General features: G+C 43.4%; 1 protein-coding gene across 4 annotated transcripts in view; it reads right to left on the bottom strand.

Annotated features, from left to right (window-relative positions):
* The window catches only part of SPECC1 (sperm antigen with calponin homology and coiled-coil domains 1), a 454,997-nt gene that overhangs the window by 99,090 nt on the left and 331,840 nt on the right, over positions 1-24,067 (bottom strand). For all 4 annotated transcript variants that reach the window (XM_063450042.1, XM_063450041.1, XM_063450043.1 and 1 more), the window contains 2 exons: positions 8,834-8,900; positions 7,340-7,493 (listed from right to left, as the gene is read on the bottom strand). In XM_063450042.1, the coding sequence (XP_063306112.1) occupies positions 7,340-7,493; positions 8,834-8,900 (221 nt within the window). The remainder of the gene's footprint in view (positions 1-7,339; positions 7,494-8,833; positions 8,901-24,067) is intronic.

Raw genomic sequence — 24,067 nt, 5'->3', positions numbered from 1 at the left:
GAAATATCAAGAGAGGACTGCACTTTTTTTTTTTTTGATAATGAATAAATGGTAAATTACAGGCTTAACATACATGTCTGGGTCATTACAAGCTTTTAAAATAACAGGAATATGCAGACATGAGAGTAAGAGTACAATCATGAGGAATCCAGACTAGAACTACAACAGGAGTTATCCACTGGTGTCTCGAGTATCAACAAGGCCCTGCACTATCTGAGAGCAGTAGTGCTATAACTGAATAAATGTTAGGAAGTATGGTGCTTATGGCTTCCGCCAGCTGCTTACATGCCCCTTGGTAGCAGTCTCAGTGTCTGAGTTAACCGATCCCCACAGGTGGTAGAAAGGAGGTACAGGTCGGGTTTTTCAGAGGAAAGAGTGCAGGGTTGCGCCGGAGCGGGGTTCCCCTCCAGCCCTGAGCTTCCATGATGGTCAAGTCCCGTCTCCCTCTGGGGTGTACTGGGGGCCTGGTGGTGTGGATCCTCAGCCGCTGTGAGTAATGCTTTGAGGCTCTCATCTCAGGCTGGCAGTCGGTAGATTGAGGGTGTGTAGCTAACGCAGGATTGCTCTGGGGAGGTCTCCTGTTTCCTGTCTGCTTGTAGCTGCTCCGGTCCTCCTGCTGCGATGTCAGCCCAGTCAGGGTGCGTTTTTGGATTCTCGCCCAGAATCTCCGGAAGATGTCCTCCAGGGAGCATAAATAGGATTGTGTGGAGCCACTGTGAGGCTGTAAAGTAGGGCGCATGATTTGCTCGTTCGGCGGGGGTTTAGCCGCCATTTTAGGATTTTCGCGCTCCGAGGTTAGGGTGTTCCTGGGAGCCTGCTAAGGGCTAGTGCAGGGTAAGTGTGGCACAGGGAGCCCAGTGGGGACCGGGATATCCCCCCCGGTCCAAAGGGGGGGGGGGAGGTTGGGGGAACCGCCGATCCAGACCAAGGGAGCAATCTCGAGGAGAGCGGCCGTCTCTCCCCAGCGCTGTCCCCAGCAGGCCTCAGTCCCAAACTTGGCTCCTCGGCGGGCGTCAGGCAGCCGAAGCTGTAGCTTGTTTTGTCGGGGGACCCCAGAGCCCCTCAGTGGGGAAATATCTTTGGTGTGTGCGGGATTAACCCCAAAATTCAGCTCAAGATGCGGGAGCTCAAGCGCCATGCGACTTCTCTGCTCCAGAGCCAAGCCCCGCCCCCGCCATCTTCTATTTTCAATAGTCCCCACACCCTCACACCAAAATGCTCCAGAGCACTTTAAACAATCGGCCATTCTATATTATATATACTAAAACGCGTCTTCAGAAAGTAGGTTGTCATCCACTGTAGCCTTTCTTCTGACTTGTGGCATCGTGGGACATACGTGTCAGTTAAACAGGTTATGTCAGCTCTTCCAATTTTGATGCCCTTCATGGGATGGGAAGATGTGACTAAAGCATTTGTTGATCAACAGGGATTGCACTGATGGTAAGTCGGTAGGCGTCCTGTATTTGTGCACTTGCTGGTAGACATAGGTGGGATCCTGCCTGCTATTTACGTTCCCCCATTTGAGGCAATCCTGTTCCGGGTGGCCTTTTCAGTGTGTTTTTCTTCAGCTCTATGGGTCGGCAGATTGGTGGCTCCAAGTTCTAGAGCTCAGTAACCCCTTTGTAGGAAGGATGTTCTTAAGTGTGAAAAAAAGGTGTAATTTTTGATTTAGTGATCTAATACTGATCAAACAGATAATGGTAGAGTGATTAGGATTGAAGCTACCATTATTTGGAGGTTCGTCCCAGTGCTGCGGGTTCCTTTTTGTTGCATGCATATGGGCCGATTCTTATCCATTCACAAGAATGTTTATGTTGGTGTTGCGCTCGTTAGAAGTGGATGATATTGATACTCAACTCATTCATTCCGCATTGGTCTGACTATGCAGGCAAGCAAGTTAGGTCTGTCAAACTCTTCCATTCAGCGACTGGGTCGTTGGGAATAGAACAGGTTTCGACTTTATGTTCGTCCACACCTTTGGTAGATGCCTGGGTATGGTTAATGTTCGGTTGATTTCTTTATTTCTAATTATTCTCTATATGTTTGGATCCTTGGGCATTCTTTTATTTATTGGGCAGCTGGGTCAGGCAGACAGAGGTCGTATGACCAAAATCTTGGGATTTCTCATCACCAGGTCAAGGTTAGGTAGTGTGAGATCGGGGGGTTGCGTTGGAGTTATCTGGAGTGATTTGGAGTGATCATTTCAGCGGTATGAATGGAACCAGTTATACTGCTGATTCTGCTAATCCACACTAGTGGTCATTACCTGGGTCAAGTGTGCACAACGCCAAAGGGGTACGACAAGGTAGATGTTGCTTCAAAATGACAATATCATGATTTGTACAACGCTTGCGTGGATTGGTGATTCATCATGTTGAACTAGAAGGAGACAGGTGCTGGCTTTGGTGGACAAATCCCCCCTCCCCATAGTAGGGGTGGGCGTCTGCGATGGCGGGTTTCCTGAGCCAGCAAGTTTGGTAAATGAATAATGCCCGGACAGGCTTGAAGAGTCGCAGCCTGAATTTGGTTGTAGCTGACAGTATTTGGTTGTACTGGTTTAAATAAAGCTGTGGCTGTTGCCCTTACCTACTTAACATAGTGTTGCGTTAGTTATTGGGAATGGAAGGGTAACAGGATTTGGTGATCGAATGAGTCAGCAGTCAAGCGTGGACCTGATGTCTTTTGATTTATTTTTTAAATTAATCTTGAGATGTTTATTGTATATATTTTTAAGACTGACATGTCTGCCGTCAGAACAATATACTATTGATAATTAACCATTCTCCATATGAAACAATAAAAAGAACACACAGTTTAGAATCCATAATGACTTGACAAGTGCGTATATGAAGGGGTAGACATGAGACTGAATAGAAGTGAAGGGATTGTTCTATTTCATATTTCCTGGGAGGAAATATAATAAAACAAAATAATGGTAGTATTTAACAATTTCTGGACTTTGCAAGAAAGCAAAATAAACCTTCAAATCCTCTAGGAGAAGCAGAATAGAAGGAAGTATTTTTGTAGGAATTCTGAGATTCTTTTAAATCCCCAACGTGCCAGTTAAGCATGCCCCGATAAATGAAATGATTGTTTCTTTTTAAAAGAAGCAGGATGCACGTCAATGGAAGAGACAACAGCTTTGTTAACGTGTAAAATATTGATTGATGAAACTCATGCTCACGTGTTTAAGAACCAGACAACATTACTATTCCATCAGAAGAATGTCAGCATTCCCTAAGGAGATGCTCCAAGTTGAAATTTTTACACCACAGAAAAATCTGAACCAAATGGTTGCTGTAAATAAACATCCAGTACATTTATCTTTAGCATTTATAGACGCAAGTCTTAAAGTCGTGAGACAGGATAACCTTGCTTGCTTTTTCTTCAAAAGGCATGTTTTTTCTTTTTTTGTGTTTCATAATCATTTTAGGATTTACAAACTAATCACATTTCTATCACGGTTTAAATTAGGCATTAGAAACTAATACAATTTACAAAGATGTGTTTTAATCCTCAAACATGATATTGTTATGCATTTTTTCCATTCTTTTTTTATTTCTGTTCAGTTTTTCATGTAATTATTATATTTTATATATAGTGTTCTAAGAATTTAAATGGGAATGTTGTACACATAACGTATAACAAGGAAATCAACCAAGAAACAGCCCATGCAGCAAATCATGGGGAGAAGAATAAAACATAAGATTACATTATGGTAATTAAAAGCCTGGCTATTAAATTATTATAGTGCTATTTTACGTAAATGGTGAACAACTTACCACTGAGCATCAGGGCAGGGGAAAGGCCAGCAAACATTTTATTTTATGGACTAGTGAGTTTTGCTTTGGATTTTCAAAGGATAAGTGGTCATGGATCTGGTTTCTATTTTTGTACCCATGGCCAAAATAATTTATTGCAAACTATTTTGTACTGAGGCTTTCAATACCATTCAACAATGTAAAATATTGTTATTAAATATTGAGAACAGCAGTCGTCATAGAAGAGACTCATTTAAACAAAGAAAGTCCCAAAAGCCACAGTACGCCCAAAAACTCACTCTTTTAAACCCTTAAGGGCCAAACTTCTGGAATAAAAGGGAATCATGACATGTCACACATGTCATGTGTCCTTAAGGGGTTAAGTTAGAGTGCATTAATTATGCAATGGGTGGTCTTCGCAAATACAGTGGAACCTCGGAATTTGAACTAAAATTTTGCGTTAAAAATGTTTCGGTACGTGAACGAGCCTCGGTACCCGAACACATCACACAGCATTCACCTCTATGGTAATCTCGTTGGTAATCTTAATCAGTGTCACCTGCTGGTTCTACATGAGTATCAATAGTCAGGCAGTATTCTGGAGAGGTTGATGGATACGGTGGACGAGCTGCTCTTTTCTTTTCACTTCGATGGGCAGTGCCCTTGCTGTGGTGGTCGCTCTTTGCAGTGGCCTCTGTGTAAGTGCAGGGGAGCAATCTTTTGGGACACCGCTGTTCCACGTTAGGCTTTCAGGTGGCTGGCACATTTCTTTGTTAAAGTGAACACAAGTACTGTAGTGACTGCATGTTGGCGATACAGTAGTCAGGAAGGATTGGATGTACTTCATGTACATGTACATGATCACACCTGGTGCATGATATGCCTGGAACGGATTAATCAAATTTCCATTAATTCCTATGGGAAATGTTGATTCGGTTCCCGAACACATCGGAACTCGAACAGCCTTCTGGAATGGATTAAGTTCGAATTCCGAGGCTCCACTGTACCAGTTTGTATGTTCAAATAGTTTTTTTCGTTTTTCATATAAGTCCGCATCAAGGGAATTGATGTAGGTTTGCCAAGTCTGGATTTTTTTTTGTTTTGTTCCTCATCTTTTTGTGACATTGTTTGATCCTCAAAGATTTTATCTTCATGGTATACTTTTAGGGGGGAGAGCGGTTGAAAGACATATTAAGTTCAGAGATTTTTGTCCCATTGAGAAAACGAAAGTAAACATTTGATAGGGAGCAGAAGACCACAATGTTTAGGAACACGGACATAAAGAGACACCATGTACTATAAAATAATTTTCTTAAACTCAACACAGCTGTGACTTACCTATGCAAGAAAAAACATAAACAAGCATAACACACAGCTAAGTAATCAAAAAATAGAAAAACACTGAGCTATATAACATTCTACACAGCACAACATCGAAGTACATAACACCAATCTGCATAATACAAAGCATACCATTACACAATACAAAGCATAACACAACACAACACAGAATAGCACAGTGCTATATAATACACTACATGGCACAGCACTGTGCTATATAACACAACACAGAATAGTACAGTGCTATATAATACACTACATGGCACAACACTGTGCTATATAACAAAATAACAGCCAAGTTATGCTACCCCTCTAATTCAAGTGGTAGATTAGATTTCCCTTAAATTTTCATTTTCGCAAAGCAGACCACAGTTCATAGCTAGCCTCATGTTGTATTTTCTCCCTAGAATAACATGGAAGAAACCATGATCATAAAATGGTGATTAAGCCGGTATCGAATACCAGACATACCGGTTTAATAGATACTATTTTATATTCTGGCTTTGGGATGGCTAGCATTGTTTTGGTTCACATAGGCAAGCATATGGATACCGGCTGTTACTGTGAAACCTGTACATCTAAGGGTTTCTATCCACAATTCTAAGAATTGTATTTCTCGGTTATTTGGTTCCTGCACTTATTTCACTCATGTTTCATCTCATCAGGATTGCAGTAAGAAGGGAGATAAGCACCTATGGGCCAGTAAGAAGGGAGATAAGCACCTATGGGCCAGTAAGAAGGGAGATAAGCACCTATGGGCCAGTAAGAAGGGAGATAAGCACCTATGGGACAGTAAGAAGGGAGATAAGCACCTATGGGACAGTAAGAAGGGAGATAAGCACCTATGGGACAGTAAGAAGGGAGATAAGCACCTATGGGACAGTAAGAAGGGAGATAAGCACCTATGGGACAGTAAGAAGGGAGATAAGCACCTATGGGACAGTAAGAAGGGAGATAAGCACCTATGGGCCAGTAAGAAGGGAGATAAGCACCTATGGGCCAGTAAGAAGGGAGATAAGCACCTATGGGCCAGTAAGAAGGGAGATAAGCACCTATGGGCCAGTAAGAAGGGAGATAAGCACCTATGGGACAGTAAGAAGGGAGATAAGCACCTATGGGACAGTAAGAAGGGAGATAAGCACCTATGGGACAGTAAGAAGGGAGATAAGCACCTATGGGACAGTAAGAAGGGAGATAAGCACCTATGGGCCAGTAAGAAGGGAGATAAGCACCTATGGGCCAGTAAGAAGGGAGATAAGCACCTATGGGCCAGTAAGAAGGGAGATAAGCACCTATGGGCCAGTAAGAAGGGAGATAAGCACCTATGGGCCAGTAAGAAGGGAGATAAGCACCTATGGGCCAGTAAGAAGGGAGATAAGCACCTATGGGACAGTAAGAAGGGAGATAAGCACCTATGGGACAGTAAGAAGGGAGATAAGCACCTATGGGACAGTAAGAAGGGAGATAAGCACCTATGGGACAGTAAGAAGGGAGATAAGCACCTATGGGCCAGTAAGAAGGGAGATAAGCACCTATGGGACAGTAAGAAGGGAGATAAGCACCTATGGGACAGTAAGAAGGGAGATAAGCACCTATGGGCCAGTAAGAAGGGAGATAGGCACCTATGGGACAGTAAGAAGGGAGATAAGCACCTATGGGACAGTAAGAAGGGAGATAAGCACCTATGGGACAGTAAGAAGGGAGATAAGCACCTATGGGCCAGTAAGAAGGGAGATAAGCACCTATGGGACAGTAAGAAGGGAGATAAGCACCTATGGGACAGTAAGAAGGGAGATAAGCACCTATGGGACAGTAAGAAGGGAGATAAGCACCTATGGGACAGGTTTACAAACCTGCACAGTAAAGAACAGCATTGTGATTGTGTTTTTTTTGGGTTCACCTTCACTTCTCTTCCAATGCACTTAAAGGGGTACACTAAGCACTATTGCCGTTACAACATTCTGCAGAGGTTTTGGTGACAGGAGTCCCCTGGTACAATCCTACAGTAAATTGGCAAACTGTTTACCACCATTCGCATCCTATCAGTTCTATATTTCATCCATTAGTGACAAAAAGATGGAGCAGCTACTTACATAGTGATGTGACTCTCCAGGCTCCTATCCACCCTCCCCTGATGGTCAGATGATTAATTCCTAGTTGAAATCTGACTTTTCAATGATAGATTTTCAACAAAACCATTATGGCTCATTGTGCATTTTTGTTGTTGTAAATCTTACCTGATTTTACTGTGTGGAACCCAGGTGTCTAGAGAAAGGGATGTATTTCTAGTTCCAAAACTGATAGGGGAATGCGTGTTAAGAGACTCCAGAGAGGGACTCTTAACAGGATATCTTTCTGGAGTGAAGTCTTCTCCATGGTCTTTCAATTTTACTGAGGACAAAAAGGCAAGGATTATTATTTTAAGGTATAACTCAACCAAAGGTTAAATATATTTTATTATGATTATATTGTTTTTGCTGATTGGTAGAGTCCCTTCCTGGTCTGGTAGTTTTCTGTATGCTGCACTTGTCTGTGCAAGGAGAGCATTTTTTAGGGTTTTAAAATATATACATTTTCTCTTTTATGATATTTTTGCACAATTGTTGAAAGTATTATCTACATAATGCAAACTAATGCAGTCCACCATAACAGCACTTTGTTTTTGCTTAACCAGAAAGAACTGGAAATTTAGAAATTTACACAGGACAGAACGGGGATCGCCAAAAACCCTACACATATAGGTACTGCAATAATACAAGATCTTAGGAAATGCCACACTGTGTACATTTACACCCATGTGATTCTACATGTAACAGGATCTACCACTGATGGGATTTATAGCTGAGAAGGAACATGTTTTGAGTTCTTAACTCGCTGAACAAATAACTTGCATTGTGCAGCTGTGACCGAGACACTTTGAACTGGATTCAGGATGACTTCCCAGAAACACCAGAGCAATTTTTCCCATCCCTTAGTCCTGTGTGAACAGTGCAGCCTCTGTTGGATACATTACATCACTGTTGTTTCAATGGGATGTGTACAAAGCATCCCTTGTACGGAGGGCCAATATTGTTGGGTCTCCAGTGATTTCTATTATATTTAACAGCTTTGTGTCCTTCATCTGGCAGTCAGCAATGGACACTTTATAGCCAGACATTGACCAAGCCAATCGATCTCCTAGACAGACCTGTTGCAAATAATTAAATAGCACGCTTGCTCGCTGAATATTTTATAGACTTTCGAGATAAGGAATATCTCTGCTTCTAAAATTAACTATACACCGTCATCATCGACACGCTGTTATTTTAGAAACGGTTAGGTATTCAAAACAGTTATTTCTTTTTATCTTAGGCACACAAATATTATATTGTAAATAGTAGATCTTACGCATACCAGGAAAAATCAAAACAAAGAAGAGGAAGCTCATTTTAGCTGTAGAGGGACGTGGCCTGGACGTTAAAAAAAGCGCCAGTGTAGACTGAATTAATCCTATTCAGGACGATGAATGTGGTCCCAAAATAGCTGCATCCGGACTTTATAAAGCCCTTTTGGGTTGTTTTTTTTTTTCCCTTTTCTTATTGAGCCAATTTTAAAAATAGAATCTGGATCTTATCCAGACACGCACAACTTAACAAGTACAAAAGAAAAGAAAGAGGTTTCTTTTGGCACAATTCAAGTGAAAGTCAGCGATTTCCGTGTTTTTATTACTCAATGCCATAGCAACACTTTACCTGGAAAGTCTAACTGCCGCTCCGTGTCTTTGCCTTGAAGTTTCGTATGGCTGGAAACCGAAAGCCTCTGTGATGAAAGCACAAAAGACATTAATAAACTTAACCAATAAAAAACATATTCCAACATATCATGTATTGGGCAACATTAAATACATGATACTCTCGTTGACAAATTACATTGTTGCGCATAAGTAAATTAATAATATTAATGAAAATGTCAGAAGACGGAAAATTCTACACACAATGGCCAAACATACGCAGAAAGGCCACATATCTAACCGTATCTCCAATGTATGTTAAGAAATACAGAATAATACATTTGAATTCATTAATTTACAATGGATTATAAGAAATAATTTCACTAGTCAGGGAATCATTTAAAGTCATGGTACCATCTAAGCACTTTTTGTTAGCAGTCCAGAACTGTCCAGTTGTATGGATTTTTGACGACAGATATTGATCTTAAAGCAGATCTGTCAACGTCTGGGGACTTTGCAAACTTGCAGAGAACCCATCGGTGACATCTTCTGCTTATAGTCCGGTGGCCGGAGGGAAGGCAAAGGTAATATTTATTTACCTGAACCTGCTGCTCAGAGGTGCCACCACCGTCAGAACGTTTTGAAAGGAAATAGATTTAATTTTTGTAATGAAGCATGTGCAAACAATTATAAAAACTCATTCCTACTTTTGGCATGTAATAGGATCCTTAAGCCATATACATGCTTTTTAAAAAAAAAAAAAAAAACATGAAAGCACTCCACTGCCCAAATACAAAACAAAAGTAAAAATCACTCTTTAGTATACATATTTCAAAGGAAAATATGCATGCATTTAATTACGTATTCTTTTTAATCAGTGGTACACCTAAAAACTGTTTGCAAAAAAGCTGTAGATCTCTTGTCTGCATCCTTTGCAAGCCCTCTACTTCTAACCCTGCCCAGACTTTCTGTATCTGGCCAATTACAGACTTCCCAATGAGAAATCTTTGCAAGGCAGGTGCTCTGGACACTTGCTTGCCTCCTGAGCTAAACAAACCAGGAAGTAACTGGATCTCTGCTTGAAAGCCTAGGGGGTGTAACCATTTACATTTTGAAAGTGCCAATTCCTATTGAAATTGCAAAATGATGGGGCGTGGCCTGAGCTCTGACCGAGATGGACGCATAGAGAGTGAGCTCCGCTCCGCCAGCACAAAACACAGCCTTAAAACTAGCAATAAACGGCACACATGGGACGAAATCGCCGCACCGATACCCCTCAGACCCCGAGGGGCTCCCAGTCCGGACACACTCACGGACCGATGGACGGCTTCCTCCAAACCCACACCGAAGTAAGTGGGGAAGCGTGCGGATCCAATATGGCGCCGACATCACCCCCCACGAGCGGACCGCGTGGCACTACCCTGGATGGGCTTGGGGAAGAGATCCGCTCGATGGCTGCAGCAATGGTGACTAAGGCAGACCTCTTAATTCACACCACATCCATACAAGATGCTTTACGTGCGGAAATTGCAGGTATCAGATCAGAGGTTGCAGCACAAGCAGGCCGCATTCAGACTATTGAGCACACACAGGAGGCCCAATCCACAAGACTGCAGGCAACTGACACAGCCCTTGCACGCCAGGGAGAAATGCTGTTGCACATGAGGAGGACAGTGGAAGACTTAGACAACAGGGGACGGAGGAGCAATATCAGAGTACGTGGAGTCCCTGAAGCTGAAGGAGAGGAAAATGTCGAACACACCCTGAATGATCTCTTCCGTCTGATCATGGGTGAGCAAGCTCCTCACACCTTCAAATACGACCGTGCACACAGAGCATTGCGCCCCAGATCCCTAGAGGACAGCCCAAGGGATATCATATGCTGCCTCAGCTCGTTCCGTGACAAAGAAGCCATCATGAAAGCAGCTAGAGCTCAACCTACCTGGAACCATCGAGGGGCACTGGTCTCAATATTTAACGACCTCTCGCCCATCACCTTAGAGGCCAGGAGGGCTTTAAAACCCGTCACGGCAGCCTTACAAGAACGAAATATCGCCTATAGATGGGGTTTCCCATTTGCCTTGATGGCCAGACACCAGAATGGCTGGGCCTCCATTCGGTGGCCAGAAGAGATCCCCAGATTCCTCGAGGAAATGGACTTACCGAACATCTCGATCCCGGACTGGGTCCTGGGCCCATTGGGAGGGAGACCCCAACCTCAAAGGGGAGCGCCACGGAGGCGTGGAGGTGGTTCGCCCCGGGGCCTAGCGAGACGCAGACGCAACAACCCAGAGGCACCAGAATAATGAGTATGCTCACCGCCTCCCTAAATACCCATCCCAAATTCTGCATTCCCCTGGATACCCACGTACCCACCACCCCCTTGAAATTTATGGACTAGCCGCGGACATTGGAACCCTAGGGGACTACCCCTCACAAAGACAGGTCACAATTTCCCTTCGTTGCGCCAACTCGCTGGATATGGGTGGTAATCGTTATATGCCCACACGGACATAAGTGAGAACACGTTCAATACCAACTCTCAGACCAAAGGACACAGAACCCACCAACTACGGAAAATATGGACACTGCGACACACTTGTTGAATGGTGCACCGAACCAGCCCCTGGAAAGCAGATACACCAGGAAGAACGGCCCCATGCACGTGTGACTGTTTCTAACCCTACAAAACAGGACTCCGTTGTGAGAACCGCACACCTCTGCATTGAACAAAACTCTGAACCCCCACACTGCACCGTCTAATCGAAAGATGCTCACGATGGACTTACGGTACAGGGTGTCACGTCCACACTCACACAACATTAGGTGTTCAACTTACTGACACGCTTAAAGTCATGTTACCTACACATAGGCCGCACACAGCTCACATTTCAAAGGTTATGCACACACTCATTCTGTTGCAACATCTGTAATACCAGGGTATACTAGCAGGGACATGTACCTATACCGCATGCTACACCCCGCAACATGATGTAAGGGGGGGAGAGGGGCTCTAGGGGGTATATGACTACAACAATGTCGAGGAATAATGCTACTTATTACTTATACAGACACACGTGGAGGTGATACCATTGATTGTACCTTATACGCATTGCCTGATACTCGTTAAATGTACATCCATTGCGGGGATAGATGTGGGATGGGTGGAGGGGAGACGGGGAGGGGAAGTGACTTGAATTATGCCACATGTTTAATAATATTGCTATGTTGAAATGTTTATATGTTGCTATTCATGTTTTCTTTGTTCCATACCATGCCATGTGTTCCTCACAGCACTAGGCTGTGATGCTGGCGGTGGGGAGTTAGTTGATACGAACCACATACCACACACATACTTTGGATCCGTATCGGATCGGGGCGAGGCCGCCTACCCCTACGACAGGCCGTGCATAGAATACAACGGCGGAGCTCCCCGGGACCCCAACTCCTGGTCTGGTTACTGGAGTGGGCCTAGGCAACTCCTGCCGTCGCACGACTATACCCCCCTTCTCCTGAAGGGGGACCGAGGTGACCACTCTCCCTTCCCACTGTGGGGATCACCTCTATCTGGGGACCTAACAACCCCATTTTCTTAACCTTCCCACTACACCCACCTTACACCTTACACTCCACACTTAACACACCGGCGTCTACCTCTCCCTTGCCCTGCGGTGCGGCCCACGGGCGGGTGGGCTCACCGAACCCGGCACCCTACCTAATCCCAACATCTCCTACCCAGATAACACGTAAAAGTCCGCACACTCGAGAGACCCACGAATTATTGCTACACAGATATAGCCAGGGACTACAATACACGCAAAGGAGTAACACGACATAACCTGCTACACCACGCACGCGCAACACATAGAACCCCGGGAAACTATACGGAGACACGATTAGGCCTACTGATAACAATAGCTAAAAGACAGGTACTGGTGTCTCCGCGCGACCGGGCTACCTCGGTGGTGTGCATATGGCGTACCTCGGTGCCCCGCTCAATGTCATGACTCTCAACTGTCGGGGCCTAAACGTCCCAGAACGACGCACTCACCTACTGCGGGAATTACATACGAAACGGATCTCAGTGGCAATGCTCCAAGAGACCCATTTCCTTGAGGGCTCCGCACCCAAACTCCGAAACCAACACTTCCCTAACAACTCCTTTGGCAATCACCCCACGGCCCGCAGAGCCGGAGTTGCAATACTACTCGCAGCCGAACTGGACTTTAAAGAACTAGGTAAGATGACAGGCACACAAGGGAGATTTCTCTTCCTCAAAGGCACCATTGCAGGCAAGCTTTACACCTTAGCATCCATCTATGTGCCCAATAAGAACCAGGCACGCTTCATCCGAAGAACATTGAACAAGCTGCGGGAATTCTCCGAGGGCTCACTCATCCTGGGGGGGGACCTTAACACCCCCCTAGAACCCCACATAGACACCTCCACAGGGCACAGCCATATACCACGATCTAGCCTTCACTCAATACGTAAGTCGATGGACGACCTGGGGCTAGTAGACTGTTGGAGAACGCTCAACCCAGATACTAAAGACTACACTCATTACTCCGCACTCCATGGACGCTACTCGCGAATTGACTACCTGTTACTTCAACAGGAAGGATTGCCCAGATTACGGAAGGCCACCATAGAACCCGCTACATGGTCTGACCATGGCCCGGTGACAGTGGAACTGGAATCGCCGATGTTCAAGCCGGCACAATGGACTTGGCGCTTAAACGAGTCCCTGCTCCAGGACCCGGAGGTGAAAGGGGAAATTACGCAAGCTCTCGACCTATACTTTCAAGAAAATGATGTGGCGGACATTTCACCAATCACACTGTGGGAAGCCCACAAGTGCACCATACGTGGCACACTCATCAAAATCGCCTCACGCAAGAAAAAGGCAATCCTGAGGGAAATGACGGACCTATATGCTACCATCTCGAGGTTGGAACTCCAACACAAAGAAACTCAAAGTGCCGACGTACAAAGGGACTTAACAGAGGCCCGACACCGACTCAGGGACCTAATCACGAAAAGACACCACCGATCTCTACAACGCTCAAAAAATTTTTTTTATATCCACGCAAACAAAGGTGGCAAATACCTGGCCCGCATCCTGAAAGGCGACACCCCCCGCACACGGGTGCACAAGATACGACTACCGACAGGGAATTCATCCCAACACCCAGACGACATCGCAAAGGAATTCCGTCGATTTTACCACACCTTATACAACCTACCTGGCCCCGGAGTTATGCCACCGACGCAAAATAACAACACATCTATACACGACTACCTGCGTAACACCGTAAGCCGAACAGTGACAAGGGAGGCAGCTAACATACTGGACGACCCGGTTAGTATCGAGGAGATGACGGCGGCCCTGAAGCGCACCAAATTGGGCAAAGCTCCAGGACCTGACGGCTTCTCCACAGGATATTACAAACGCTTTTCTTCCATCCTCCTGCCGAGACTGACGACTGCGGTCAACACCATCACCGAGGGGCAACGATTTGGACCAGAATCTCTGACAGCTACCATCACAGTGTTACTCAAGCCCGGAAAAGACCCCGAACAGTGCAGCAGTTACCGTCCAATATCCCTATTAAACGTAGACACGAAACTACTCACTAAAGTACTCGCAACCAGGATACAACGTGTGCTACCGAGTCTGATCCACGCGGATCAGACGGGGTTCATACCAGGGAGAGAGGCCCGTGACAGCACCCTACGCCTCTTCTCTATACAACACAGAGCCCGGGAGTCACGGGATAAGATTTTCCTACTTTCCACAGATGCTGAAAAAGCTTTTGACCGCGTCAACTGGTCATACATGCTGGACACGCTGCGAGCCATGGGACTCGGACAAAACATGCTGACATGGATATCGGCGCTGTACGATTCGCCCCGAGCAACGGTCCGAGTGAATGGGGCCCTGACACCTAGCTTTGCGATAAACAACGGAACGAGACAGGGATGTCCCCTGTCACCACTCTTATTCGCAATGACACTGGAGCCGTTGCTACAGGCGATCCGACAGAACCCAGATATCACGGGATACACATGGAAGGACACAGAGCACAAGGTAGCCGCTTACGCGGATGACCTCCTTTTTTTTATATCTAACCCACGGATCACGATCCCATGCCTACTCCTGGAATTTGAAAAATTTGGGAGAATATCGGGGTTCAAGCTGAACCTTTCAAAATGTGAGGTACTCAACTTGACCTTCCCAACAGGAGAATATACAGACATGGGAGCCACCTTCCCGTTCCGATGGTGCGTAGGGAAGATGAAATACCTCGGTGTCTGGATAACTACGAACCCCCAAGAGCTGTACCGATATAATTTCGCACACATCCTCCAACAGGTAACCAGAGATCTCGACAATTGGAGATATCCGCACATTACATGGCATGGTCGAATTGCCGTACTTAAAATGAATGTACTACCGAGAATCCTCTATCTGTTTCAAACAATCCCGCTGGCACCACCGCCTATCTTCTTTTCCACCCTAAAATCGGCTATCATACGGTACGTCTGGAGGGGAGAAACATCCAGACTACGACACGAAATTCTATGCCTACCTAGACGAGAAGGAGGGCTGGCACTCCCAGATTTCCAACGATACCATCAAGCAACCACGATGCAGCGCATTCTAGAATGGCACTCCAACGACTCCCCAAAACTATGGGTGACTTTGGACAGAGGAGACTCGAAAGCTAAACTTGAGGCAGCAGTGTGGCAAGGAGGATCGAGACGTCACAATGACGGGGGAACAGGGAACCCAGTGACTCAAACACTGGTGACGTGGGGGAAGATAAGGAAAACCACACAGGTCTCCCCGATCCCTAGCCCCCTGATCCCCATTACACCTAACGCGGGTATAGGGGGAGGTGTCCCGGCCCGGGCTTGGATATTCCTGGAAGCAAGGGACTACATCCCGATATACACTGTGCTTAAAGAAGGAACGTTACAGCCCCTGCGCGCACTGTTGGCGGATAGACCTCTTACACCAATGGCATCCCTCCGACATATGCAGCTAACACATTATTATGAATCGCTTCCACTCAAAGAACAGCTACATAGAGAACTCACCTGGTTCGAGGATATATGCCATCGTGGAGCGCAACTCGACAAAGCAGTCTCACAGCTCTACCAGCACTTAATAGTCAGTACCACCGCAAATAACCACACCTTCAAGAGACGATGGGAAGACCAACTGGGAGAAACCATATCAACATCGCAGTGGGACAAAGCACTCTTGTGGCAACACAAAAGCTCCTCCAGTTCCCACTACCAGGAGGTCAATTATAAACTGATCTCCATGTGGTACAGAACGCCAGTCGCCTTACACAGAATATTCCCGGAGGTGTCCCCAACATGCTGGAGATGCCAGGAGGAAAGGGGGACGGTGGTTCACCTGTGGTGGGATTGTAATACCATTATACCATACTGGGAACAAATTAGGACAGAAATTAAAGTGGTCCTAGGGGATGATACAGAGTGGTCTAAAGAACTGGCTCTCCTCCATATCACCTCTCAGTCCATATCTAGATATAAGAAGTCCATACTCAGACACTTATTGAACGCAGCCAAGGCCCTTATACCTCTGTACTGGAAACGTGTGGAAGTCCCCACGGTGGAGGAGTGGCGCCATAGGGTCGGAGACATACAACTGGCGGAGGCACTGCAGGCATCCCTGGCGGGCCGAGAGACTAGGCACGCGGAGCTATGGCAACCATGGTTCATTTACAAAGCCAGAGGCCACTAAATAAAACACAGCCTAACATGAGGGAGGGGGAAATGAGGTTGAACATTATAACATAACACAGCACGTTCACAATGCCGGATACTCAAACACCCTTATACCGAGGGAATACCCACGAGAATAGTACCCTCAACATTAGATCTCGGGCATGGTCTCCCACACACCCAATCTGGCGCTGGGGATGAGTAGCCCGAGCGAACAAGGCCTTCCCTCACTGGGACGATGGGGTCGCTTGCCGTGGGGGCCGCATCGCGGGGATCCGGAGGGGGACGCTGACATGAACACCACCACAACCCACCTATCATATCGCCTACCAACAATCTGATCTTCCTCACTACCTACAAATAAAGACACCTCACATAGACTTCATCATGTACACTCTACTCGGAGGGGCAAAAAGGTACTCAGATGTGAGATGAAATACCCCACCTGTGGGAAAGCACTATTTTTGTTTACTTACACACGCTACAACCTTGACATACACACACTATACACTCATATAAAAGGACACTGCATCTTACACATATCGAAGGTATTAACAAGCACAATCTGTTGGGGGAAAAAAAAAAAAAAAAAAAAAATGTTGAATTATAAACTGAAAGATATAAGATACAGACATACTATGTAACCACGAATGTTTATTTGAAGCCTATGAGCCCTATAATTACTGTTACCTTGCTAATTTATATGATATCCTACTCCTTTTCAAAAACCTAAAACACAACAACAAACGAAAAATGAAAACAAACAGAAAAAAAAAAAAAAAAAAAAAAAAAAATGCTGTACAGTCTTATGCAACACTTTATACACTGTTATGTCATGATAACTTGTTCGTTACCAGTTCTAAAATATATTGTACCAGATGTTCTTTCTTACTGGCCTGCGAGCCTAAGACACTTGTTGCTGTACGGTGAACAAATAAAAAGATTTAAAAAAAAAAAAAGAAATTGCAAAATGATAAAAATGAGGACTCACCCATCACACATAAAGCATTTGAACAAGCTAAAGTGCTTTAGTGGACCAGAGTGCCACTTTAGGAACCTTATTAAAAGAAGTATACTGCAAAATACAAACATTTCCTAAGTACTATCTAGCCAGGAAAAGACAGTGCACAGATGTGCCTCCTCATTGCAGAATGCAAGCAGTGAAACACATGTCATCTAGAGAATGGCTGGTTGACAACTTTATATTTAAAAGGTTTATTTCCTGTTCTACAAAGAAAAGATGGTATCTTATGAACCGACAGGTTGTACATGGTTTTCAAATTTACCTGACATATTTGCAAATATAAATAATCCCAAAGAAAAATCTTCTTAAAGGAACGCTCCAAAAAACATAACCACTACAGTACAATGCAGTGGTTTTGGTGCCAGGAATGCCCAGGCACCCCTGCCGTGTAAGTAGTCTCTGATGATCTCTGCCTCTCCTATTCCTATTTTTAGAACAAGAAGCCCACTCTAAGCCAGGGGTTCTCAACCCAGTCCTCAAGGACCCCCTACCAGTCCAGGATTTAGGGATTACCCTGTTGTGTGTAAAGTGCCCCCCCCCCCTAAAAGAAAAAAACACAGTAGACACAGTAGGGTCTACTTGAGGACTGGGTTGAGAACCCCTGCTAAGCCAATGAGCTAAGCTCTGCACCGCAAGGCTTAGCTCAGGCAGAGAGTTTCCGGTCTGTGGACCCCAAGTAAGAAGTCAAATCGTTAGCAAATCCCACTACAATAATCTGTTAAACACGAACAGACTAATGTGTGTAATCTATAGATCAATATAAATGACACTATGCAAAAGATCAATACACAGTGAGCTAACTGCTCCACTTTGACCTAGTATTGTTTTTTGTGCATGGAGCCAAGAGTGTATTTCTACAAATAAACCAGGCATCATGACACTGTATAATGTCAGATATGTTTGCTTTATCTGTTCATGCAAAACAATATGCATTTGAGAAAGTGTCATTCAGACATGAAATGCATATAGACGGGCATGTATTAAGTTGTGTGGCACTATAATTTATTACCTGCCATCTTTTCTTTTATTTTGTTATGTATTTCTTCTAATAATAAATGCGATATATTTTTCCTATAACCCTGTATCGATTCTACTTTGAATGCAAGTAATTTTTCACGTGTGCAATGTTTATTTACAGGGGGCCCTCCTACAGGTAGTAATAATCGTATGGCTACATGGAATCTAACTATGTAACGCATATAATTGGATGAATTGCTGTGGTAGCAATGGACTCGTTTAGTGCGTATGATAAAAGCTTTTTGAATTTGATTAAAAAGTTACTCCAACCAATAACAGTGCCTTGCTTGCATGACGCCGCCGCCCCCCAGCGACCAGCATAAAAAAATAAATAAAAAAAAGTAAAAGGATGAAATTACTTTAGATCCCATGCAGAGGCCGAGTTCTCCCTGAAGCCCATTCAGCCTCTAGTTATGTCACTCCACTTCACAGGATGAGCTAAGAGGAGGACTTGGGTGGCACAAAGGTAGGGATGTGCTGCCATTACTCCCCTTTCACCAACATGCAGATGACAGACACCCAGTATGCACAGAATTAACATTAGCTCGGTTAATGACGCTGCCATCATTACAGATTGCTGTGTATGTACCGCATTTCAAACTGTAATGGTGCACATACAGACTTCAATCACTGACGTTGGCATGGCGCTTGGATTAACCCTTTAACATTTATAACAGTAGGCATAATCAGTGTGTTAAGCAAAGATTGAGTAAATACCAGAGAAAGGATTCCAATTAGAACAGTTATGTAGTGTGTATCATCCCACCATTCACGCTCCTCTAGTAACATGCTAATAAAAAATAAACAGAACAACCGAAAATACTCTTATTCAGGCTGTTAAAGGGACACTCCACTTCTCAAATATAAAAAAAAAAATGTTGTAGATATAAGCCCAATGAAAACACGCATGCATCAAATTATGCATGTTTTCATTGACAGTATATCTAAATACAGCATGTAAAACCTGCTGACCTCTTGTCTGCAGCCTTTGCAAGCTCTCCCATTCTAACCCCATCCAGATTTTATGTGGCTGTCCAATCACAAACTTCTCAATGAGGTTCAATGAGAAGTCTTTGCAAGGCAGGTGCTCCACCTGTAACAGACCTGTTGTCTGATTGACAGCTGGGAGTGTAAAAATAATTCTTTAGAAAAGTGTCAATTGCTATTGAACTCTGCACTTATTTTGTAAAAATTTTAAAAATAGGACACACAATTTACACATAAATCAATTCAGTATGTGTTTAGGGGTCTGGGTGTCCCTTTAATTCCCTGAGAAGAGAGTTTACATCTCAGTAAAATGAATGTGACAATATATTTCAGATAATTTGATAGCATATAAATTTTAAATTAAAATTATGATCCGCAAGTCACTCCTTAAACATTTAAATCAGAATACATATGAAATATCACTTATGGCCCTATCTGGGAATATTTACGAGTCAGTGCCCTGGAGACCCTTGCATTTTATCTTTATGAACATCTGGCCTTGACTAGAGGAATAGGAGTTAGTTTAAAAAAAACAGATAGGACTGTCCTTTGATGTCCACTGGACATACTTTCAATGACTTACAAAATTATTTCAGGTTTGCTTGTAGGGTTTAGACAGAGCAGGTTTATGAAGAGATGGGGGACCTTAGCAATCCACCTGCTGGCTTACAATGACATGTTTTAGTCTGGAACAGCTCTAGCACCAGTGACTCTCTGTTCTTGTTAATGTTCCCTCAAATTTAAATTTGTATGCATTTCCTACCTCATTCTAATTGCATTACCTGTGTAACAACACGTTGTGGTATACTGCAACTTTATTCTATTTGTATCTGATGTTGGTGGGTCAAACTCACAATATATGTTGATTTTTGATACAATATATACAATACAAAGTGCCACGATAACCCAAAAAATGTCTTCTTAGTGAAGTGGTTTTGGTGTATAGACCTAGACCTTTTTGATGCCCATTTTGTTGCCCCCTCCTGCCAGTCACTCTGTGTAGCGTGGGCGGTCCGTGCCGCCCAGCCATGCTACACAGAGTTAGGAAGCACAACAGGTAAGGGGTGGGAGATGGCACTAAGGGACACTGGTGGGGGGGGAGGGAGAGAGGGAGAGACCACTAAGGGACACTGGGGGGCGGAGGGGGAGATAGACCACTAACGGACACGGGGGGGGGGGGGAGAGGAGTAATTTTTCAAAGATTTTTTTTGAAGGAGTGGAGACTGGGTGAGAGTCTAACAGAGAGGGGAAGGGCGTTCCATAGGAATAGTGCAGCCCTAGGGAAGTCTTTAAGGCGAGCATTAGAGGTAGGAGTACGAACAGAGGTTAGACGTAGGTCTATGGCAGAGTGTAGTGGCCCAGAAGGGACATATTTGTGTATTAGTGAGGATAATTGGTGACTTCATCAGAGGGGAAGTGGCTGCAGCACTGTCCCAGCGCTGGAACAGTGGTAAGTTTCATTGCTTTACTTTTTAAAAAACATTTTAATTTTAACAATCTAAATTAAATTAAACATTTTTTTATTTTTTTTAATGAAAAACACTCTAAGGTTTAAAATAAATATATTTTTATCATTAGGATATTCCTTTAATGTTTATTAGTAGAGACGTACTGGATACCACACTCACCAAGTAACCCAGGTGCTCTGAAACCAGGGCTGGCCAGGCCTCCCTTTCAAGATATACAGAATAAATAACAGTTCAGGCACTGCAGGATAACAAGTATATCAGCTTTATTAGGGCAAAAACAGCAGCATTTTGACCCTACCGTGATAAAGACCCAGTAGGGTCGAAACGTTGCTGTCTTAATAATAAAGCTGCTATTTTTTGTTATCCCAGAGTGCCTGAACTGTTATTTATTTTGCATACCTTTAATATTTATTGACTAATTTGTTTGTATTGAAAGTGAATTTCCATTTTTTCTGAACTGATTTACAATTATTATTAATTTATTTTAAGCCATGTCTATTCCTCTTTCTGATTCATAGTTTAAAAGAAAAAAGACAAAAAAACTGGAGAGAAAATGCCAATAAAAGTCCTTATATTAAATGCTTAAACTCGAAATAGCACAGATCTATGGGAAGTTGGCTGTCTGGCTTTCACTTCCCTGCATTTAGCCCTTCCTCCTCATTCATTGAGTTCAATGCTTTGTTTATTTGGCATCAAATCAAAAGAATTCTTAAAATATGCAAATACTTCAGTACGCTAGTGAGGTTTGTGAGGTTTACATTTTCTCTAAATCCTTCAGACACAAAGTGGTTCAAAACATTACATCATAGCACTTAATTCCCAACACGAAATACATTCAATAGCTTTCTGGTGCCAAAATCTCATTTTATTATGTCTCTGTCTAACGAGATCAGAAAAATGATTATTTTATAGCTGTGAATTTTATCCACTCAGTTTTCTCTCGTTTTGGCATATTTCACTATGTATTTCAATACGGATCTCCTCGTAGGAACATGTACAGTTTTGTAAATTGCCATAATATACGTAATCATGCGAGATCCTACAACAGTTCCATTACGCGAGTCTACCAGCCAGCCGTCCTCTGTGAAAGCATCACTAAATATGTGTTACTTTGTAATTCTAGCATGTCTCTTTGAAAAGGCATTTTTCAGTAAATGCATGTTGATAAAAAAAAATATATATTCAACAATGAAAAGTATTCAACAATTAAGTAAAAAAAAGTATGCAACCATCAAAGATAACAAAGAGTTAGACCATTGAACTTTTCTAAAATAAAAGAATCTTTCTTGTTCACACGTCTTATTAAATGCCCCAAAGCAATATCTTATTTTAGTGTCATCAAATTGGATCTGTCACCTATATAGCTCTTATCCCAATTAGTTTTATATATTAAAACAGTTAGTACACCTGACATATTGTTTTTATTTATTTTTAATCAAAGTAATTGCTTTAGAGATATTGGCTTAAATGAATTCTCTAAGATGTATTGAATTTGTTCAAAGCATTATTGGAATAACACACTAAAATATGCATTTATTATTTATATATTTTTATTATTGAATGTAACTCAGCTGCAGAGTTTCTCTAAAAATACTTTTATACAAGCTACCTTGACTGTATTCATTTTGTACGTTAGTAATTATTGTGCCCGTAGTGCCCTTCTAACCCTTCAGTAACGTGGAACTTATTTTTTTTTTATTGCTTCACTTTTTTATTTTTATTTTCTCCAATGTCGTATTGGCATTATTCTATATGTTCCCTCTAAAATAAACGCTCAAAGTGAATTTTTAAAAATAAATTTTACTTACCTCACTCCAGTGCTGGGCAAAGCTCCACGGCGCTGCTCAACACACTCCCATCTGAGATCACGGGAGCCGCACCGAGGTCCAAACAAAGGCTGCTCACAGAGAAGCCTTTGATTGGATAACTTGAAGGGTTCAGCGCGGAGCCCGCAAGGGGAGGGGGGAAAGGGAGCAGGAGTGAGGACAGTGATTAAAAAAAATAACAGATGGGATTAGGAGTGGGAGGGAACACAAGAGCCGCTCTCTGAAAGAAATTTTAAGGTAAAATGTAGGAGGAGTTAAATTAACTTTGGGCTGAAGCCCCACTTTTTTTTTTGCCCCTAGCAACACTCCTGCTCCTGCGTGTGATTAAAGTTCAATTACCAGAGCAGGAGATAATAACTTCTAAAGTAAACACACTGTGCTGTACAGGTAAACCCTGTTTGTTTTTTTATGGCGGCTGTGCAAATCATAGCCAGGTGAGGTGGTGCTAGGTCCACATTTACAAAGTGATTTATTTTTTTAATTCTTTATTTTAGTCGTGCACGAAATTAACAATGGTTTTTGTATCGCCACAACAGTGGATACAAGCTGATCAGAGTACATAACATTACAAGTATCATACGATACAGAGATGCTGGCTAAAATATTATGTCTTGCGGCAACAAGCGGGCACGACACTTTTTTAGTACTTAAGGGAAACTAAGTCTTAGCAAACTTGTCACATGCTGAACGGGAATGAGACTGTGTAAACATAGAAACAAGGTATGACATGTCTAATCCTCTCAGGCTTTCAGATTTAGGGGAACCTAGGTTTGGTTTATATCAAGCATTTTGTCTGCAAGGCAAATATAACATGACAGGCTGAACTTAAGAATAGGGGAAATTCAGGCGAGACAGACATGGCACTTGCAAGGAAATGAAAACAACTAGGCATGCTTAATATTAAAAGCAAAAACATAATGAAAAGTAGTGTTGTGGTGGAATCTCGGTAAAAATAAATTTAGTAGGCCGAGATTACCACGTGGCATGTGTACGTGCATATGCTGACGTATCGATCAGTTGGTTGCACGAGGCAAGATACGATCAGTAGTGTACGGAGCATGTGCAAGAATACAGGATATAGTATTCCCCTCCTCCATTGTGCTGGACAGGCCATGCGGTCAAACAGGAAGTTAATTCTTATTTGTGTTGATTGGTTAAGAGAATGTGCGGGT

Source organism: Pelobates fuscus, chromosome 1, assembly GCF_036172605.1.
Source record: "Pelobates fuscus isolate aPelFus1 chromosome 1, aPelFus1.pri, whole genome shotgun sequence".
Taxonomy (NCBI): Eukaryota; Metazoa; Chordata; class Amphibia; order Anura; family Pelobatidae; genus Pelobates; species Pelobates fuscus.
This window is presented reverse-complemented; position numbering and strand designations above follow the sequence as displayed.